This window comes from Polyodon spathula, chromosome 10 (genome assembly GCF_017654505.1).
Source record: "Polyodon spathula isolate WHYD16114869_AA chromosome 10, ASM1765450v1, whole genome shotgun sequence".
In the NCBI taxonomy this organism is placed as follows: Eukaryota; Metazoa; Chordata; class Actinopteri; order Acipenseriformes; family Polyodontidae; genus Polyodon; species Polyodon spathula.
Genome location: NC_054543.1, coordinates 8,072,568 through 8,094,032, shown reverse-complemented (window position 1 = coordinate 8,094,032; position 21,465 = coordinate 8,072,568). Strand labels below are relative to the sequence as shown.

Sequence of the window (21,465 nt, the reverse complement as noted above, 5' to 3'; positions counted from 1 at the left end):
TGGTAATGTTCTGTAACGAGTATTTTGACACTGTCCTGCTTTTAACATTCCTCCACCGACCATTACAACTGCAGACCGTTGACATTTCGTTTGTAGGTGGTCATTACATTTATTTAGGAAAAAAAATCTACAAGTAGGCCTTGTTTTGGTGGTGTTCATTTGTTAGTTTCGATTTTGATTAAATATTTCTGTGTCTAGCAAGAGATCAGTTCTCCTGCTATGGGTTTGCAGTTCATTGGAATGCTGCTAAAGCAATGAAAGCGATGTTTGTAATCCCGAATCTCAAGGTTCTGAGCAGTCTGCTTCCGTGTTGGATTGCTCACTCCGCCTGCAGGTCACTCATGGGACTGTGGGAAAGTTCCTTTGTGTGCCTTGTTGGAGGCGATATCAAAATAATTATTCTTCTCAGACGAGTTTAGCTTGTTGCCTGTCTTCAACTGGCGATCAAATAAGAATTACAAAAAAGGACTGTTAACTTTCTGTGGTCTTATACTAGTATAATATAGTTTGCAGTAAATTGATTTTACCTCCGAATGGCCATAAACTATTTTTAAAATTTTGTATATCACTTCTAGCTACTAAATAATGCTTCATGTACAGTACATGATGCAGAACCCAGTTTGTGTAGTTGAGACTTTATTTTTAAAGAGCTGAGAAGGGAGTGTTTAGACTAATGCTCATTATTCTTAAGGTGCAGGGTAAAGTGATTTTTCTTTAATTTTCTTGGTAAGTATTTCTGGTTTTGTTTGGCAGTCTTGTGGTGGTATGAATCATATTAATTGCCAGCACAGTGCAGGTGGAGACGCTGGTCCTTTTGAAAGGACTTGACATGAACGCACATTTGTTGCGTCAAGAGGAAGGGAATTCCTGGAGTGTGGTGCTGTAACGGACTGTATTGAGCTGTTTGACTGGCCAGATGGAAATGGGCAGCTGCAGTCAATCCAAGAATATCAATAAACACAATGGAGTAAATGTGTCAGATGCTATTGTGCAGCCGAGATTAAAATACCTGGGAATGAAAATAGGTTTTGGCCTTGTATCCTCGTAGTGGAATGGTCATTCACAAACACTGCCCCCTGTCAGAGATTTTATTTATCAGGGTCCTCATTCAAAAAATGTGGATCCTTATGTGCTGATTGTGTCATTTGTCCATCTGTTACTACATCCGTCCATTCGTCCATCTGTTACTACATCCATCCATTAGTCCATCTGTTACTAGATCCTTCCATTCGTCCATCTGTTACTACATCCGTCCATTCGTCCATCTGTTACTACATCCGTCCATTCGTCCGTCTGTTACTACACTGTAAATAAGATGGCTGCCCTGATTCTGCACCAATCATTTATTATGCACTACTGATCTCCTATAGGTGTTGGATTTCTTCCTTTCTTTCTTTCTTTCTTTCTTTCTTTCTTTCTTTCTTTCTTTCTTTCTTTCTTTCTTTGTTTCTTTCTTTCTTACATTTTACAAATCATTTGAAAGATTTTATATGAGTTCCATCTAAAACCAAACAGGAAGTGTGTGCTGACCAAAGGCTTTTAGAATATTTATTGTAGCCACTTATAGGCACTAGCAACCAAATGTTACTGTTTGGGTACTTATTAATTTGGCAGTGTAAAGATTCTTTCAAGTACAATGGCATAGACCAAACAAATATACTACTGCGTTCTAATGAAAGCTTGGTAAATGCACAGTAAAACCATGGAGAAAAAGCATTGTAAAACTGCTAAATTGCAGTTCAAATTTGCCGTGTTGAACTTTAAGGGTCTCGCCACCCCGTGCAGCTGGGCATGTCGAGAGCTTGCTAAATTTAGCTACCTGGAAGTGAATGAAAGCCCAGGTGATTGGCCCACAAACCACATCAGGGACTGTCTGTCACTCAAAGTCCTGACAGGCGAAGACACATCTCTGATTTGGCTGCTCGCTATAACCTATTGAGTGGAGTGCTCCTAAAAATACTCTGACACAGCCCTGAAAAAGGGAGTGTGTGTGGTGTGTGACTAAGAGGAATGGGACCGTTTCGCAAAGATTTATTTATTTTTTTTTCAGTTAAATGCATATCAAGCTTTATTTAATCCATCCACCTACAGCAGTTTAAAACACAGGGCCCCGTTTTAAGGAATGTTTTTGTTCAGGATTTTTTGCTCGGAAAGCCTTCTTTTAGGCTAAACGAGTGTTTTTCTCCATCCAAAAAATAGTTGTTAACTGAAGTCTTGAGTAAATGCTTTGAAAATCTAGCTCTATGTGTCTTGCTTTGTCCCACAGCGGCGTTGTTGGTTGTGGAGAGGGCACAGAGACAGGGGAAGGTCTAGACGCTGGGGTGCATCAGCGTGTTATTTCATCCCCAGCTGCTGCTTGCTTCTGTTTGAAGTGGCAATGTCAATTGCAGCGATCAGACGGTAAATGTTACACAGCAACTGTCACAAGCAAAGAAAGACGACAAAAAACAAGCACATTCGCATGCACGTGCCACGGTTTATATAGAGACAAAATCTCCTCATAATATAAATGACTTCATTTCAGATAAGGAAATGCATTACAGATGCATTGCGGATTATAGATCTATTGAGTCATTTCTATTTTTTAATTATCAATTCGAGGAGTAACAGGGAAGCAATTAGGGACAAAGTGAATAATTGGGGTTTATTTGAATTATTCAAATTGTAACGGACCGTCAGCCCTACAATTCATACACCTGATTTTTCGTGGACCTCGTTTCAGTTTTTATTTTATTTTATGTAGTAATTTTAATGAATGGATCAGCAAGTCGGTGGATTGACATACAACAGATCCTCAAAGTTATGAACTTTAGGGTCACTGAAAGGTTAACCAACATGCCACTTGAAACTGGAATTTCAAATAAACATAAAAGTAAGTAGGACCTCAAATATAACTATGCATGCGAAAAAATTAAGTCTGCTTTTTGCAATGATAATATACATGACCATTTAAACAGTAGATGACTGCTCTCGCAAATGGTTTAAATGTGTACTCTGTTGAATGTAGATTTAGCTCATTTGACCCCACCTGCTCTATGGTGTAGAATAGAATCAGGTGGAGCTAAGAGAGTTGAAAGGTCAGCTCCTTTATATTTATATATACACACACAATACCTAAAGTGTGATTAGGTGTCATAGAACCCATGGCACTTTGAATATGCTAACATTCATGCATATTTACCAGGTCTTGTTAAAAGGTCATTTAAAGTGTATTTATGCTCCACATTCCAATGGCCAGTGTAACACAGTGTATAAAATACCGAAACCCATCACTTATCATGATCACAATTGTTGCTTGTTTTATTATTTGGAACTGTTTAAAAGTCAATACAAGGATAGCAATGCAACAGATCAAACGTAGGGTCATTGTATATGTTTCTTTTACATCTTTAAACCTCCTTGGGAAACACTGGTTTTCATTGATCTTAAAGGTTACACAACCCCCCCTCAAATAATATTTTATGACTTTTCCTAGGTTGGGGTCACAAACGTATTAACAGATAAGATTAACCTTGATATAGTGTAGAACTGATCTTCTATACAAATAAGATCAGTACTTATCAATGCAGCTTTATATGCAAGAAGAAAATTAAATGCTTTCACCTGGTCTTTTATTATTAGGACTATATTTCCAGCCACTGTGTCACTAGAAACCGTTCACATGATTGCTAGAGTGATTCAGCGATAACGCGGTTATCGTTATCAACGCCTTACCACTCAACTAAAGAGCAAATTCTGTAGTCGAGAGGGACATGTCTTATGCTGATGTCAGTATTATTTACTCACCAGCCACTAGGCAGAGATTCATTACAACTCTCTCCCCCGAGCTCTTTGCTCAAATGCCCCCTACTCAGGAGGATCGTGGATGTGACAATAGCAATCTATAAAAGACACTTCAGTCTACCAGTTATCTGGGACTGTACTTTTTTAATGAGACACAAATTGCTGCACCGTGCTATAAAAAGACTCCATTAAGATAACACATGTCACTGAGGTTAACCTGGATCTCCGAGACCATGCAATTCCTCCCCGCTGCTTGCTGATGAGCGCATTGAAAGGAATCGACTCCAGGTGCTGACAGGCAGAACTGTTTTTAGCAAAGAGATGAAGGTCAGTGAGCTGCATTAGATAGTGAGGGCTACAGATTCCAACAGGAGAGATAGAGGGAGAGGGGGAGGAGAGAGAGAGAGGGAGGGGCGGGAGAGAGAGAGGGAAAGGGAGGGGAGAGAGAGAGAGAGAGAGGGAGGAGAGGGAGAGAGAATGAGAGGGTGAATGAGGGAGAGAGAGGGATGAGAGGGAGAGGGGAAGAGGGAGAGGGAGATCAGTGAGCAGGCAGGATAGGGGAATGAGTGGGGGAGAAGGAGAGAATCTGACTCTGAAAATGCAGCAGAATGCAAGGTGATGTGCATACAGTACTGCTGTAGTCATTGTCTCAGACCACACCTATAGCAGTGGTATGGGGGAAGTTTACAAGCTGCAGGGGAGTTATAGGCTGATGTTGGTGTTTTTTTCAGTTATGGCTGGTTGCAGCCAGAGCCAGCCGACATAATGGTAATAATTGCAAACCAATAAAATTACAAGCACCTAACTGTTAAAAATGTTACATTTACTTGAAACATTGTGAAGGCTAGGGAGGTATGGTAAAGCATATTAATAGCATTAATAACACACATTAATAAACGATGATAAATACATAGTATAACCACGGTAAAAGCATTCACAAAGCTTTAAAAACTGTTACTGGTTTCTTTTAAATTTTCTTGACTTTCATTACCAAAGCTTAGGTCATGTTCATGAAGATCAAACTTTATTTAATTTAACTCAAGTCACAGCTTTATTACTAGGGCCTGTACTGTTCAGTGCCAGTGAAGCTGAATGCAACACACATGCACACGCAAACAAACACACACACGCGCAAATACACATACGCAAACACACACACACACATGCACAAACACACACATGCAAACACATGCACACGCAAACACACGCTCACACACGCAAAAACACGCACACACACATGCACGTGCAAACACACACTCACGAATACGCAGCGGCTTTCCGTGCAATCTGAACAGTTGTAGATATAGTCTGCAAATATTCAGAATCGGTCGAGTATAATTATTTGTGCGTGTAATATTTGTAGGCATGGGTACTGTATTATTCTCTCCTGTGATTTTTTTTTATTTTGTATTCTTTACTTTGCATCCAATGGTTATGCTATGCATTTTCCATAGTTTCCCATGGTATGTCATGTTTTTCAAACATGCTTTACCATACCTCTTTGTGCTTTACAATGCTTACGTATACATTATGTGCTTTCGCTGTCCTTTATGACACTTTGCTATGCTTTTTAAGGCTCTCCCCCGATTAAGCCAATACCTCTCTGAGCTTTACAATGCAGCCTTTACCCAGCTAAGCATCGATTTAAGTAATTCAGCATCTGATTGCAACAAAGTCCTGGACTGGAATGAATTGGCGGGTAGTTTAGAGCCACTGTGATTCACCACCTCAAATAAATCCCCACCTCCCTCTTACTTCTTTTCCAACCTGCCCTCATAGCGGCCGAACATAATTTAAAACCGTTTTAAGCTGCAATGCTTGACTCAAACACAGCACGCATCTGTTTTGAACAGGCTGTAGAATGCACAATTTGTCAGTGTCCCTTTATATCTTAGCGTAAGCAAAAAGTGTGGGGGACAGCAAAGTCTTCTAACATGAGAGGACAGCTTCAACTGTGCTACAAAACTTATTGTAAATCAAATTTAATAAACAGCATATGCAGTTTGAGTACAGCGGGTTGAAATGTTACTGGCAACACTGTATGTTAGGTTATCTTCGCATTTCGAACCATGATGCATCCTCTATATAAAGCAGATGATGAAACTGAAGAAGCCTGCAATGGCTAAATTAAACAAAACAGGGATTTACAGCCTGCGCTAAAATGTGAAAGGATCATGGAAGAGGTTGGGGTTTGACTAAAGAGAGCAGGTGTGAGTTCGGACAGGGAGCAGGGCGAGGGGAGTGAGGGGAGCAGGGATCAGATGCAGGGGGTGGGGGGTGACATAACGCATTTTATTTTTAATACGTAACGAGGTGGCTATAAGGTTCCCCTCCTGCCCCCCGAAAGATGATCTGCAATTCCATCTATCTCAGTAGTTCTCAACTTCCAGAATTCCAAAAATATGCCAAGGAGCCTTTTTTTAATTGTGTTGGTATTTCTGGGAATGTGAATCGTTTTCAGTCTCTCAGCCATCTGAATTTTTGAGCACCCTGTTTGTGGGTCAAGGGCAATGTAACGCAGTATATAGCATAGAGAATATCTCTTATTGTACAATCTGCACATTTTTATGGGAAATCAGTCTGTTAAGAGGCTTAATTTCTGTTTCTTGCTTCTTATTACGCTAGCAACATTGGACCCTACTCAGGATACTTTAAGTTTTTAAGATTTTTTTTTTTTTATATACAGCTCTTTGAAAAATGAGAGAATACATTTCTAACAGGTTTCACAAGCTGTAAACTTTAATTAATCAAATAGCATATTAAAAAAAAAATGTATAATTAAATAAAAAGCCCTTAACAAAACAAAACATTTTGTGAATAGGGAATATTATCACTGTATTGTAAAGCCCCATACTTTATAGTGTTCCTGAGGCTATTGTACACTCATGCCAATACAGGTATTTGTAAACATACTGTAGAATTCCTGATTTGTGCCACTTTGTGGTGCAGACTGCTCTTTAGATCTTGACAAACCTGGCACCATATTTGGCATTGAAACCCCTCTGTTACTAAACCTGCTAACAGCTCTCTCACAAATGTCCTTCCCTCTTCCCCCTTTCTCCGCCCTTATAGGCTTTATATATGTGGGGGTCTCTGATCACCCAACAATATCTGTGTATGGGGCGATCGTCTCACTTAACCCACTGTCAATGACTGGTGTCATTTCTGTGTTCATTAAAACTGTGTTCTGCTCAGTATTGGTGGGGTGTTTGCCCTGATCCCCTGACCTGCTGATTTGATCCATGCCTCCTGTTCATGATGCTCCCCCACGTCTCTCCTCTGCAGATCACCCCCGGCAGCAAGGCGGCGATGGCCAACCTGACCCAGGGTGACATCATCGTGGGGATTGACGGGGTCAGCACAGACGGCATGACCCACCTGGATGCCCAGAACAAGATCAAGTGCGCCAGCTACAACCTGGCCCTCACCATGCAGAAGTAAATAATATAAACTAAATGCTGAAAACACTAGAAAGGACTCCAGCGAGATGAGCCATTCTGCATCATGTAGCTTTTGAATTGTTACCCTCTCATCAGATAGCTTTGAAGGGCCAGGGACTTTGTGGGGTTGGGGGGCCCGCGAGCCCATCTTGCATGATACAGATCTGATTGACAGCAGCATAAATTAATCTGCCACAGGTGGATTTGGTGTCAATTTACAGGAACGCTGGCTCAAAGAATTGTGATCCTGGTGTCTGTTCAAGCGTAACCTGTCTTGTAAGCTATACATGGAAAGAGTTCAAGAAAGCAGCGCTAACTTAATTAACTAAAGTTTGGGGTGTTTATCGTCTGGTTTCGCACTCATCTTGGGTTAGGGGGTATATCGGAGCCAGGGCAGCATGTCCCACACTTGTAGGGCTGTAGTCCCAGGCTACCAGTGTATCTCTCTATGGGATAGCTGTCGTTTGGAATTTCACAGAGGACACGGCTGTCATTCCTCACAGGCTTGGCGTTCCTGCACCATGCCAACAAGAGCATCCAAAACACTCGGACCCCAGCCAGAGGGACAGGTTTAGCATTGACCCGGGGGGGGGGGGGGGGGGGGGGGTACAGGGATAAAGGAGAGCTATTTGGAGGGGGAGATAAACCTCCCCCCTGGGGTAGAGGCTAGGAAAGAGGCAAAAGGAGAGTCCGAGAGAGATGGGGGAGACTAGGGGAGGGACCAAGAGAGAGGAACCATGTTTACTTTGTTTTGTTAATATGCTTTTCCATACCTTGTGTTTTCCTTCTAAGAGACTCTTCTGCATTCTCTATTGAAAAGGTAAAGCACTTGTTGTCTCATATTTATCCTGCTCCATTATCTTTGTGACAGGAGAGGCTTGGGGGGAGAGGGGAAGATGACAGAGAAGGGGTTCTCTTCCCCCCCCCCCCATAGTTCAAGTTTGACAAACTGTTACACTGCGCCTAATGGGGACCTCTCTCTGCAGTAGAGACACTCAAGGTAGTTACAAGAATCATTGAGAGAGCAAAGTAATGGCTCCTAACTTGAATACTTGAATAAGTCCAGCCAAGATCTCAAGAACACAGATCCACTAAAAACCTAATATTGGCAGAAATTACTTTAAGAATAAACAGAGCTTACAGTAATCCATTATTGTCATTTTCTGTTAAGTAATCACATTAATTACTTTAGTGATTATTATTATTCTAATTTTATTTTACATTAGGAATTCTTATTTACTTTTTGGGTTCATTTCTCTACTTGTAATTGTATTAGTTGTTTTCAAGTAATTCTTTCTTCAGTTTGTACAGGCTAAACTGTACAGACCTTGAAAAATGTCCGAGCCTCTCTGTATTGCAACCGAGGCAATGTCCGATATAAAACCCTACAAGAGCCAGCTGTTGGATTTAGTTAGGTGATGCCGAGCGTTTATAGGGTCTGCTATCTCACACCTGGGTAGAGAGAGAGAGAGAGAGATAGAGAGATAGAGAGATAGAGAGAGATGGTTAGGGTTCTAGTTGAATGGAAATCGTCTCCTTGGTTCAGAAAGCCCAGTAGGAAGCTTCAGTTACCAGTCCGGACTGTTTAATGAGACATGTGTTCAGATAAGACATGAACCCTGCAGCTAGTCAGCCTGTCCGAGTCTGCATCGGAGGAAACAGCATCCAGCTTTCAAAGATCTGTAAAGCATTTCCTTGTTTTTGCTTGTCTGCCCTGTCACTGCGTACACTCACAGATGAAAGGTTTGAGTAGTGGGTGCACCTGCAATACATTTTGTTGCATTTAAAATGTCTAATGCATACATCAAGTAAATTGATATTTTTCAAAATGACAGTTACTGCGTTTGGAGATGTGAAGCATGGCGATTTTAATTTCTCTAATATTGACTGATCTCCGGAGACACAATTTAATAGTCAGCCCTTGTGTGCCAGTATTCTCGCTGGCTCATCTGCAGATCTGCTGTGCAGTTTAAATCTCCACTGAGTATGTGCTGTAAATATTTGCAATGCTTGTTTAAGATCAGCAACTGGGGTTTAAAAAAATTTGGCACCTCTAATTTAAACAAGCAAACAAATAAATAAATATGAAATTGTGTTTTATCAGATTACGTCCACATGCAATCCAAAAGGTCTGTATGACTTTGTTTATTCATCGTGATCGTCTTGTGTGGCAGACTGATGGGCTGACAGACAGATTCACTACATAAGGGCCCACTTTTTGCACAAGGACCCTGCTTTTTTTGTTTTTGTAACAAATGTCTGTGGAGTTGGTCATTGAAACTCTTAGCAAGCAAGATCTGGTCCCCTCCCTGCTGCTATAAAAGGTGTTTTCTGCAATTAAATAAATATAAAAAAAAATGCTATAATTAAAGGTTAGCAAACCTGGCACATTGTTTCATTACAGCTTACAGATAAATCAATAAATGAAGTATTTCTCCCTTTGTGAGACCTGTGAAACCCAAGGCTGTGCAGGAGAGGCATGTTTGGAGCTGTGTTCCCGTCGATGGCATGGCATTGTAACGCTTTCTGAGATTTATTGTTCATTGGCTTTGAGCTTCTCCCACATCAGGGAACACTAACAGTACCATCACAGCAGTTGTTTTGTTTGCACATCATTGCTTTTTCACACACCACTTGGTCTCCTGTTATTCCTTGTGGAGTCAGACATTTCCTCTCTGGACTTCAGACAATGCACACATTCAAAAGGCTCAAATTTTACTGCATCTTTTTACACTTTTTCTAAACTGATTATTATTCACAAAACTGTTTTTATTATGTGGCTGTCTTCATTCGTGGAACAACAGTTCATGGAGTGTCTTCGGTTAATTAATTTTCGTTAATACAGCAGCCTAATTAGAAACACTTTGGGTTTTTTTTGTTTGATTTGGGGTTTTTTGTTTACCTTGGATTCTAACTGGATCAACTTAAATGTTTCTTAAATGTTTGTTTTTTTTCCCCCTAGAATACGGTTTAAAAACCGTGTTGAATTAGAGTGCACTGATTCCTGGTTTTGTGCCTTATAAAAGTTTACCACAGTATTTTTGCAGTTTTTCCATGCACACTTTACCGTGGTTTGCTATGTTTATTAATACGCGTTACTATACCCCGCTGTTCTTTACAATGCTTACCTATGCTTTACCACACTTTTACTGTGGGACACTTTTTTTTATAAGGGGTCTTTAAATAAATAATCACATGTCTGTTGTGTGGCTGGTAGGTCTTTACAAAGCCTCTGACTCAGAGAACTCTTCCATGAAACAAAGTATCGATTAGGGCAGAAGATTAATGACGGCTGCTGTTGACGTTGCTGTCTGCTGCAGTTCTGTCAGTGCGGTGTTCATGGAAATCTTTAAACAGACACTGAGGGTGCAGTAGTAGAAGTGCAGATGGGTATGGTTAGGCACTGTTGGAGTTCCTGGCGTACTTGTCAGTTTTAAAAGTTCCCACAACCTGTCTCGGACCGTGTATACATTTTTAACTCTTAACAGCCAGTCCTGACAGAACTGTCATCTTTGCGTCATCAAACGTCTAGGGCAGTGCTGGTTAAAATTAGGTTTGGTAGTTTCCAAAAGCAAACTCAAAACAGATCTTGAGGTTTATGGTACAGTATGGTATGTGTGTTTTCTAATGAGATCAACGGGATAGATACAGTACCTGGATATTTTCTACCTGATTTTAAAGTAGTAGTTAACAACATAATTCCATAGATTTTGCACAGGTCTCAAGTGTGCAGTTTTGAAAGAAACACATGTTATTTTGCATTTATTTTCATTTTAAATGTTTAAATGATATCTGACAAAACTTTAGGTTTACAGAGTTTTTTTTTCCTCAGGTCGAAGCGCCCTGCCCCAGTGCCCACAGCTACCCCCCGAATGGACTCCCCCATGTCAGTCATCCCTCACCAGAAGGTAAGGAGCATTCTCCCAGTTCACATCGGCATCAAGTGAGACCAACAAAATACTGCACTGAAGATAATGAGTGACTACAGCAAGTAAATTAAACACGGGAAACTACGTCAGCTAGTTCAATGCAGTCTAGAGAACTCAGTACTGTACTGGGGATCTGAGAGCCAGCTAATTCAATACAGTCTAGTATAGAGAACTCAGTACTGTACTGGGGATCTGAGAGCCAGCTAATTCAATACAGTCTAGTATAGAGCTCAGCTAATTCAATACAGAGATCTGCCATTCATAAGTATTAAACACTCAATACTGTTGAATTAGGAAATACAAAAAAAAAATAAAAATAATAAATGGCAAATGTTTCCACTAGAATTTGTTCTTTCTTTCTTTGTAGCCAAAATGTTTTAAGATAAGCTAAGGATAATCAATCAGCCCCACCTAGTGGAAACAAAACAGAAGAGAATGAGAGTAAACGTCTGTATCGTTAATGCAGTCTCTGGGGAAGGTGTTATTATTCCTTGAAGAAAAGACAGCCAAGGGGGGACAGGAGCTGTATAGACGAAATAGCTGCTGTGTGGACAGTAAGCTAGTACAGAGTGGTATGCTAAAGCATATTAAAAACATGGCAAACCAGGGTAAACTATGGCAAATGCAGAGTATAACCAAGAGAAAAGCATGGCAAATGTGCAAAAATACTGTGTTAACACTTTTAGAAGGGTGCAGCAGACAATTCTGAGTTTGAAATAACAGAGATTTTCAAATGCTGGCATCACTTCACAGATTATGGTTAGATTTAATGCGCCTGATTCGTTTATGTCTTTGCACCAAATGGAATTTGCCAGTTGAGAAGAAGTTCTCATTTACAATGGTGATCTGGCTCTCCACGTTTGGATCTTTGAACACCACTCAGCTTCTTTTGAACTTGCTTTGGCGTGACGCTCATCTTGTCTTGTGTCTTGCTTCTACCCCCCTTCCCCCGATGAAGATCCTCCAAATCAATGGCAGCCCCTCAGCCTGCAATACCACCTCTGGGCAGCTAGGGGCTCCCAACGAGACAAATTCCTTCATCTACAGCAAGCAAGAGACTGGCCAATCGCGTAGCGTGGCTCTCACTAAGGGCGGAACCCCGTCTCCCTCTAAGAGACAGTCATGGTCGGCGCCCGGAAGTCCTGCCTGCAAACCGGCCTCCGGCCAGAGGGGGCAGTATAACAACCCCATTGGGCTTTACTCTGCGGAGAGCATTAAGGAGATGACAGAGGCGCATAGCAGCTTCAAAGGAAGGATCTCCGGAGTTCCGTGGCGGTACGTAACGGGACACGCTAATAACACCCGTCACGCGTGAATCACAGGCACTCTGCGTGTTTGTATGTGGCACAAGGGGCACTCCCTTCTAACCAGGACGGTGCAAGAATCACTCATTCATTCGATCATTCATTCATTCATTCGTACCGGTCTTGTTCAAAAGTTTGTTTTAGAGCCAAACAAACAGGTTAACAAAATAATATTTACATATCATAGCGGTGACCTTTTTATGTATTATATAACACCAGAAACTGACTACTATACTTTTGGCATTTCTCATGACTGCGCGTCGTACTTGGCAGAAAAGCACATTTTGCTTTGCTGCAGTGCCTGCTGACAGTCTTCAACCTTATATTTCTCAAATTGATTTTTTAAAATGTTTTTTCAAGCTAGAAATGTAATCCTTGGATATCAGAACTAGGTAAGTTTTAAAATGACATTTAGAAGGTGGAACTATTGAAACCACCTTAAAACAAGCAAGAGAGCGAGGGAGCGAGACAGCAGAATGATTTCATCTGCATGCTGGCGGTGGGCTGGCAGGATCATGTTGTCTGCTCATCGTTGTGCAGTGTGATAAGGTTACACTCTCCCTGCCCCAGCACAGAGACCACCTGTTCCTCCCTCCCTTTAAAAGGCTATGGAATGTAAGGGCTGCTGAGGGGACAAGCCTTCCCAATTTATCTCTCCCTGTCTCAGCCGGGAGCTGCAGGCAGTTAGACTGCAGTTCAGCTTCTTGATACTGCTTTGTAATTACCCTTATAAAAGTTTCCCATAGTAAAAGCACAGCAAAATGCAAAATGGCAAACGTGGTACATTATGGTACATGCCAAGTATAACCATGAGAAAAAGAACTGCAAAAATACCGTAGTAAACTTTTATAGGGTAGATTGCAGAAATGCTGTTCTTAGAGAAGTTGACTCTGCTGTACTGTGGTAAGTGAGTTGTAAAGCTTAATATGGTGAGCATGATATAGCACAGATAAGTATGCATTGTAAAAACCATGATGAATACATGTTTTAAACATGATACGGTACATACCTTGTTAGACTTCTATAAAAGAAGTTGCAAAAAAACAAAACTAATGCAACGGTCATTGTCATCTTTTCTTTCGTTTTGGAAATGGTCTCATCAAATAATCTTCTGCACAAACGGACAGTCATGAGTTCTCTACACTCACAGGTAAGGGACAGCAAACAAGAAAGGCCTTTTCATTTGTGTGTAAATGTTCCTTGGTGGCAGAAAGATATATCTTGTGGTACTCCTTTTAGGGGCTGCAGACAGGTTTGATTGTACCCTCTCAATCCCAGTTAATGCATTACCCAGATAAGTGAATTTCAATGAGCTTCTAACCAGGATAGCCAGCTGTTCTGTTGAGCGCCCTTTTGCTCTCTCTCTCTTTCTTTCTTTCTTTCTCTTTCTGATTCCTTCAGTTCTCAGAGAGAGAGAGTCCTTAGGGACAAGCATCTTGTTTCCAAGAAGGTCCTATTAGTGCTTCTTCCTTTCTTGTCCTTTTCCAAGAATATGGACCTCAATATCAGGCTGTTTTAGAGCTTATTTATAATGCTGCCATATTCTCTCTCTCTCTCTCTCTCTCTCTCTCTCTCTCTCTCTCTCTCTCTCTCTCTCTCCCTCCCCAGATCATTGCCAACACTAGTGCCAAGTTAGTATGAGTTCCTGTGTGCTGTGTGCAGTGTGCGGTGTAGTAGTGGGGAATGGTTAAACCGCAGCAAAAGTGCACAGTGACAGTGCAGAGGTGCATGGCTGCAGTCTAGCTGGACTACCGTACAGTAAGTCGGTACAATCAGCGGAGCAGCTGAGTTAAACTGCAGTTTTATTGCACCGTCTGCAGCGTGACTTTCTGGTATAGCAATCTCTTTGTAGATTGATTGCGTTTTAAGTTTAGACCAGTGTAGCTAACATGCAGTTCAGTTACTGTCTGATTAATAGCCGTCCCACAGAACTTCAGTATGTTGTAGAGCCCTTCAGTGCATGTAGTTTTGTTTTAGTCTTCATTAGTAGGTACTGTGTGCCACTAGAGTTGAGTAGAGGGCTGCAAGTCTCTGAAGTACTCCTGTGTGGCAGAATACATTCTTAAAGATTTTCTACTCCAAATCGGTATTTTCATGATTTTTCTGTGAAAAAGATAAAACACCAATAGCAATTATAAAACTGATAAGAAACCAGTCAAAACTACTTGCTGCACAAGAACCCTAAATTGATATCTCTGAGTTGGATATTTCTGGTTTAATATCTTAATTGTGTTTTAAAAACAAACAACGCCCCCCCCCCACCACCACCACCACCACCACCACCACAAATTAAATAAATAAAATAAATCTGCTGCCCACGATTTTGAGTAAAATAAATCTTTGAGAAGCTAAGCTAGCTCCCAGCATGTAATCCTCCAGTCCATTTGGTGGTGCTGTTGTAACTGGCCATGCATGCAATTCTCTTACCAAGGGTGGATGGATGATTTAGTCTAACGCTTTACGCTAGAAGTGTTTGACACATTTTACAGTGTTGTTAATATTTAATATTTATAGGAGTTTGTTCTTTTGTTGTTTTAGCTCGAGAAGGTGGCATGTTGCAATGGGTTTGTTGTTTTTTTTCTCTAAACAATGCGAGATTGAGACTTCTTTAAGACAGATTGCATATAAATTAGTATGTTGGTGTTGTGTTACTGTGGTATTTTGAGACTTCATTTTTTTTTTTTTTTTTTACAGATACATTTTCTATGTTTATTTACTGTGGATTTGGTTTATTTCTTTCAATTTATTGCATTTGAGTTTTAAGGTGTGTGTCTTCTCTGTGGAAACAGGATGAGCGCACCTACAAGTCACTTCCTCCTTCCAGAAAGCAGGCATAGACCTTTAAAAAACACTGCAAAATAACAAGAAAAATAACAAAAAAGAAAAAAAACAGTCTGCATTGCTACTTGTCGTTGTCTCTTTAATTACTGTACTGGCTAGTGGGTGTTTGAATCGCACCTAAAAATGGTGCCACAATTAACATCACTTCCCCTCTGCTTCTGACCACCTTTTTTCCTTATTTCCTTTTCCACTCCCTTTCTTTTTCCTCACAATTCCTCACCCCTCTCTCTCTCACGTTCCTGAACACTGTCTCACTCCCTCGCTCGGACACTCCACTCCACTCCAGCACCGAGTACACGCCCAGCTTCAACCCCAATGTGCTGAAGGACTCCGCCCTGTCCACACACAAGCCCATTGAGGTGAAGGGCCCGGGAGGCAAGGCCACCATCATCCACGCCCAGTACAACACCCCCATCAGCATGTACTCACAGGATGCTATCATGGATGCCATAGCCGGTCAGACCCAGGCGAGGGGCAGTGACATAGCCAGGTGAGGATGACCACAGCCTCCCCTCAAGGAGGGATGGACAATGAGCAGCATGTTTTACACTTGAAACTATGTGAAATTGCCAGGTCTTGGCACCATTCTTGGACTACTTTTACCTAAAGTAACATCAGATGGTCCAGGATTGGTGCCAATTGGGGTCTGTGGAACTAGATGCAAGACAAGTAGACAAATGTTTCAGTTGGTGCCCTGTTCAGTGATTGTCTGCTGTTGTGTACTCTGAAGAAGGCGCTATCCCAAACCATTAGTTTACCTGGCTCTATATTTCTTCTGGTTTTATCTCAGAATTCTGCTCTTCAATCATGCTATAAGATTCTCTGACTGTGGTGCTCTCGTGGCATTAGCTGGTTCTCTACAGGGCGAGGGAGGAACATTCTGCATCAACAGTGCGGCTGATCCCTTTCATGACTGCCTGTCTGTCAGAAATGCTGCCCATTTAATGAGATGTAAATTATGGGTGATATGACAGTAGTGGATGTAATTGTTCTAACCCTGAACCTGCATGCCTTGTTGTGCTGTGTTTGTACAGGAAACACAGGAAGAGCCTTAAAGTGCTATCCAAGGCTTTACAATCTGTTCTTCGTGCATCCTTCGAGAGATTTTAAAGCTGGGTATTGACTTGGTTGTACTCTTGTCTTTCCCCCTGTGCAGATAATTAGTTTAAAAGTGTGTTGCTTTTGGATCAGGACAACACCTTGCAGTTTGTTTTGCATGTGCTTGTTTTCTGTAAGGGTTTAAGTCGGTTCAATGTGTGTGTGTGTATGTTTTGTTTGCAGTGGTGGCGAGTCAGGGCCGTCAAAAATAACAATGTTGGTAAGTGTTTTCTGGGTTTGAATTTGCAAGCCGTACCAATGAAATTGTCACGATAAAGAAGTATTCAGATGGATGCTGTGGTAAGCAGAGGTGTCTTTTGTTTTGTTTTATTCTCCGGCGGCTTTCACTATCTCGTGATTCTTGTGATCTTTCGGGAGCTGGGATGAAACATCATGGTTTGTTTTTAATGGATCTGGATACCACCGCTCTTATTGGGTGCTTCATGTCATCTGCACATTTCAGGGAAGCCTATTAACATTGCTGCGCTGTGCTCTGAAGCTCCTAGGTAAATCACTGTGCTCTGAAGCTCCTAGGTAAATCACTGTGCTCTGAAGCTCCTAGGTGAATCACTGTGCTCTGAAACTCCTAGGTGAATCACTGTGCTCTGAAGCTCCTAGGTGAATCACTGTGCTCTGAAGCTCCTTTGTAAAGCACTGTGCTCTGAAGCTCTTTTGTAAATCACTGTGCTCTGAAGCTCCTAGGTAAATCACTGTGCTCTGAAGCTCCTAGGTAAATCACTGTGCTCTGAAGCTCCTTTGTAAAGCACTGTGCTCTGAAGCGCCTTTGTAAATCAATGTGCGCTGAAGCTCCTAGGTAAATCACTGTGCTCTGAAGCTCCTAGGTAAATCACTGTGCTCTGAAGCTCCTAGGTAAATCACTGTGCTCTGAAGCTCCTAGGTAAATCACTGTGCTCTGAAGCTCCTAGGTAAATCACTGTGCTCTGAAATCTGTGCAACACTGATAAGCTTCAGAAAATCAGCCTTTTGAGAAATATTTTTACTGGAATAGTTAGCAAGCGTGGCTAACGATCTGAGCACAAACAGCAATAGAGAATCTCTGAGAGACAGCCATGAGCTTTTAAACAGACACCACATTAAATGCTGAGTGCATGCTGGTGCTGTACAGGTTCTTTGAAACTGATACCAGAATACACTTGAGCCAGAATGAGTGGCCTGCATGGTTTAAAGCATGGATGAAATGCAGCGTTTAGCTCTTTTGCGAGTTCCAGTTAATCGGCATGTCCTCATGCATTCTACTCGATAAGATGACTATAATATTCATATAAAGAGAAATAAAATGATATACTTACTGTGAGCAGATGGGCTTTGAAAATAGAAATGGATGCCCCTGGGGCAGCAGGCTGTGCGGCGGTTAACATGTATGAAGGGTATAAGGGAATGATATTTATGTTCTAACCCTGGATCAGTTACAAGAGCAACTGCAAACACTGTAGATAAGAAATCTGTGTAATGCAAATGACACGCACCGACTCACGTCTTGTACTCCCTCACTAGCATACAAGATAAAGCTTTGCAAATACATCCTTCCATCAGCAAAGGGTATGATGAGGTACTAAATAAAACCCCTATGGCTGGCATACCATCCATTCAATCAATCAATCAATCACTCAATCAATAAGCCAATCCATCAGTCATTCACCCTGCCCGCTCCATTGTAGCCTGTTTTTCCTCTGCTGCGTTTCTACAAATCTCATGTTTATTTTTTTCTCTTTCCTTGACAACCACTATCCCGTTTTTTCCACCAATCACACCCCTTTCCGCCCCCCACAACCTACCCCCCCCCCCCCCACCTCCCATTTCCATGGAAACCAATGACCCGCCCCCCCCCCCTTGCCCGGTGATTGATCATATGATTCACAGTGATGCTGGTGCGGCTGGCTCTCCCCTGGCGTAAGTAGGCTAATCTGTGTCTTGTTTCGTTCCCGTGCTTGCGTACGTGTGTACAAACTCCTTCTCCTTCTAACAGCCTCATTCTCATCTGCAATGGCTTTGTGTGACCTGTGAAGTAAACCCTGTGTATGTCAGGTTGTGTGTTTGTGTGTTTTGCAGTAGCTTCGCTACAGCGCTACTGTTGATACGAGGTAGTCTGTGTTGCAACCGATGCAGCGATGATGTCATTGAAAAAAGAGGGGCTTGTCCAATCAAAGCTTGTGCTGTGCTAGCTCACCATTTGCCCCATTAAGCAGACTCTAATTGTTGTATTAGGTGTCACCTGGAAAACTATTCCATTCATTTGTAACTGGGTGGTTCAAGATTAAGTTCGGTTCCCTTTTTGTGCCCTCTCGTTCTACAATTTTCAGGGCTTTCTCTTCACAAATTACTATATATTTTGCAATAGCGCTTTATAAGTTTGAACTTCTAATTGGGTTGTTACATTTCTAAAACACTTTGTTACTAATCAAGCTCCTTCTATGTTTGTGGCAGTTTATTCCCTTCATGCACTTCCAGCAGATTGTATAGCATTTTGCTTTGCTTTTTCCAATTCTTCCTCACCACACCTCACCCCAGTGTAGCACTTCTTTTTGTTTCCCTGCTAACTACAAGATTTCTCTTGCAGGGGGCGCAGATTGGAATGATTAGCTATATTAGTGTTATCTACATGTTTTAAGAAAAATAAAAATAAAAATGTGTACAGTTCAGTTGGCACTACATTTCCCAGAATCCCAACTGTGGCTGAATTAGTACAGGATGTGAGGTCACAAACACGTGATGTCAGGGATTGAGAGACAGGGATGCTTGCTGGAGGGGTGCAGAAAACTGACATTACCTTAAAGATCTTTGCAGTGGAAATGGCGGGGAATAAAACAGCAATTATGTGTCTCTCATGTGTCACTTTGTGCACAGCGTCAAAATGCCTGGACGGGTCGCAACCATAGCAGGATTAATTAAAGAGAACGAGAAACGTGACCAAAGGCGTGATTCTCCTGCCCTGATTGCTTACACTTGATATACCAGGAACCAATAAAAAACAAAGTAACACAGATCCAGGTTTCATTCCTATTGAGAGTAAACACTGGCTTATCCCTCGGAAGAGGATCGCAGAGTTTGAAATGCTGTCTAAGTGGTTGTGTGTTGCATTTAAACCTGATGAGATCGACTTTCCTGTGAGTGTTTTGAGCTCCTTTCACCTCCTGTTTAACACACACCAGGCTATATCAAAGTGTTTCCTCCAGTCTTTACTGAACTATTTGAAAGGAGAAAAAAAAGCATGTTGATGTTAGGAAATGAGAAACAAAAACACCTTGAGAGTGTTGTAGAGAACTTATGTTACTTAGTGGTTTGGTTCTGGTTTTGTAAAATCAGCTTTCAAAAGATAGGAGTTAACTAAAGGCTGGAGTAAAAGCTTTGAAAATATGGCTGGCTGTGCAGAGAAGAGGAATGAATCACATAGCTGTAAAGGTACATCATGTCTTGTCATTTACTTTTGTATTTGAACATTTGAGATACAAGCTTGCCAGTGAAAAACTGTTTTGACTGCTTACAATGAGAAGGTTTCTTATAAAACCCTTTATATTAGATTTATAATTCCCTTACAATACAAATGTTTAGGCATTATTTGAAATAGTTTTAGGTGTTTTTTATTATTTTGAAGTCCTGTTGATTCACAGCACAACACAGCCTGCTTCTCAGAGGGAGAGACCAGAGGGGGAGAGAGTGGAGAGGGAAAGGGAGAGAGGAGAGGGCGAAACAGAGAGGGGAAATTAAGAGGGGGGGTGGAGTGGGCTGGTGACATGAGAGAGAGGGTACAGATATAAAAGGGAGAAGGATGGGGATGGAGAAGGGAGAGGGGGGTGTGGGCGAGAGAGAGGGGGGTGTGGGCAAGAGAGGGGTGGAGAAGGATGTGGAGAGGACGGTAAAGATGGAGGACAGGTGGAGAGGTGAGATGGAGAGGATCTTGCTGCCCCCTGCCCAGCTCCCATTCACACATGCTGCTCTCTCTGTGGTTGCAGTATGCTCCCAGTTAAAGACCCTCTCATAGACAGTGCCTCCCCAGTCTATCAGGCCGTGATCCAGAACCAGGGTACTGGGGAGAACCAGGAGATAGAGGAGTGGTCTCGCCGCGCTGCCAACCTGCAGTCCAAATCCTTCCGCATCCTGGCCCACATCACAGGAACCGAGTACAGTGAGTATACTCCGCTGTGCTGTGAGTTTGTTTAGATGCTGAGTAAGTCCAGACATAGTCTCAAACAAGTTTATCCACTTTTATTAATGCAAGATACACAGAGCTGACCGTTCACTCACGGTCTGTCACCAGGCAACCGCAGAAGTCAGTTCTTCATCCCTGGCTTCGATACGGAGCAGCCTCTTCTGTTGGGTCGACATCTTTAGCTTCCCCTCCTTTTATATTCTTTGCAGTTTCACATCACCCTGGCAGCAGTTCAGTTTATCTGTTCAGCCCTTCCCTTGTGGGAGAAACTCCCCAAATACGGTCATTACATTACAGGACACTAATCTAATGCACACAACTAGCATAGCAACACAGAAAATGAAAATATTTTTACACCATATACTGATCATGTCTTTCCATGCCTCTGTCTTTCAGTGCAAGACCCAGATGTGGATGCTCTGAGGAGATCAAGGTAGGCAGCTAGCAGCAGCAGCTCTCTATCCTGGCCTTTTCCTTTAATATCCTAATTCAGCAGTCTATCGATACCTCGAGACCTGACAGACACATTACAGAACTGAAACTCCGGCCTGTAGCTCTCGGGAGATCTCAATAGACATGGTGTGATTCCTGTTGATAGGACTGCCATCCCAAGAGCTGAGAGAATTCCAGTTCAGGTTCTTTCTGTGTTAAACTTCAACCTGACAATGCGATTTAGGAGTGCCGTAGAATTGGAGTGAGGGGCAAGCTGAGGTGTTTGGATGTTTTCGTGGTTGTTGTCAAGAGCTCCTACCATGATGGGCCTTGAAACGCACGGTGATGAAATATCCAACGCCTGCTTTAACCTCTTAAGACACACACACACACACACACACTGTGAGCACATCCCTGTCTTGGGTAGGTGTTCGGCTGATTAAAACACGAAAACATCCAAATCCTTTCTG

The 21,465-nt window shown here is 42.0% G+C and overlaps 1 protein-coding gene across 4 annotated transcripts in view; it reads left to right on the top strand.

Moving 5' to 3' along the window:
• LOC121321775 (LIM domain-binding protein 3-like) overlaps nt 1-21,465 on the top strand; it is a 31,976-nt gene that overhangs the window by 7,040 nt on the left and 3,471 nt on the right. Inside the window, exons 3-9 of one of the 4 annotated variants that reach the window (XM_041260939.1) lie at nt 7,069-7,220; nt 11,056-11,131; nt 14,065-14,087; nt 15,584-15,787; nt 18,277-18,306; nt 20,367-20,539; nt 20,960-20,996. In XM_041260939.1, coding sequence (XP_041116873.1) covers nt 7,069-7,220; nt 11,056-11,131; nt 14,065-14,087; nt 15,584-15,787; nt 18,277-18,306; nt 20,367-20,539; nt 20,960-20,996 — 695 coding nt within the window. Of the gene's footprint in view, nt 1-7,068; nt 7,221-11,055; nt 11,132-12,110; nt 12,428-13,583; nt 13,711-14,064; nt 14,088-15,583; nt 15,788-18,276; nt 18,307-20,366; nt 20,540-20,959; nt 20,997-21,465 lie in introns of those variants that run through there. The other 3 variants (XM_041260941.1, XM_041260938.1, XM_041260942.1) reach the window with 3 other exon arrangements.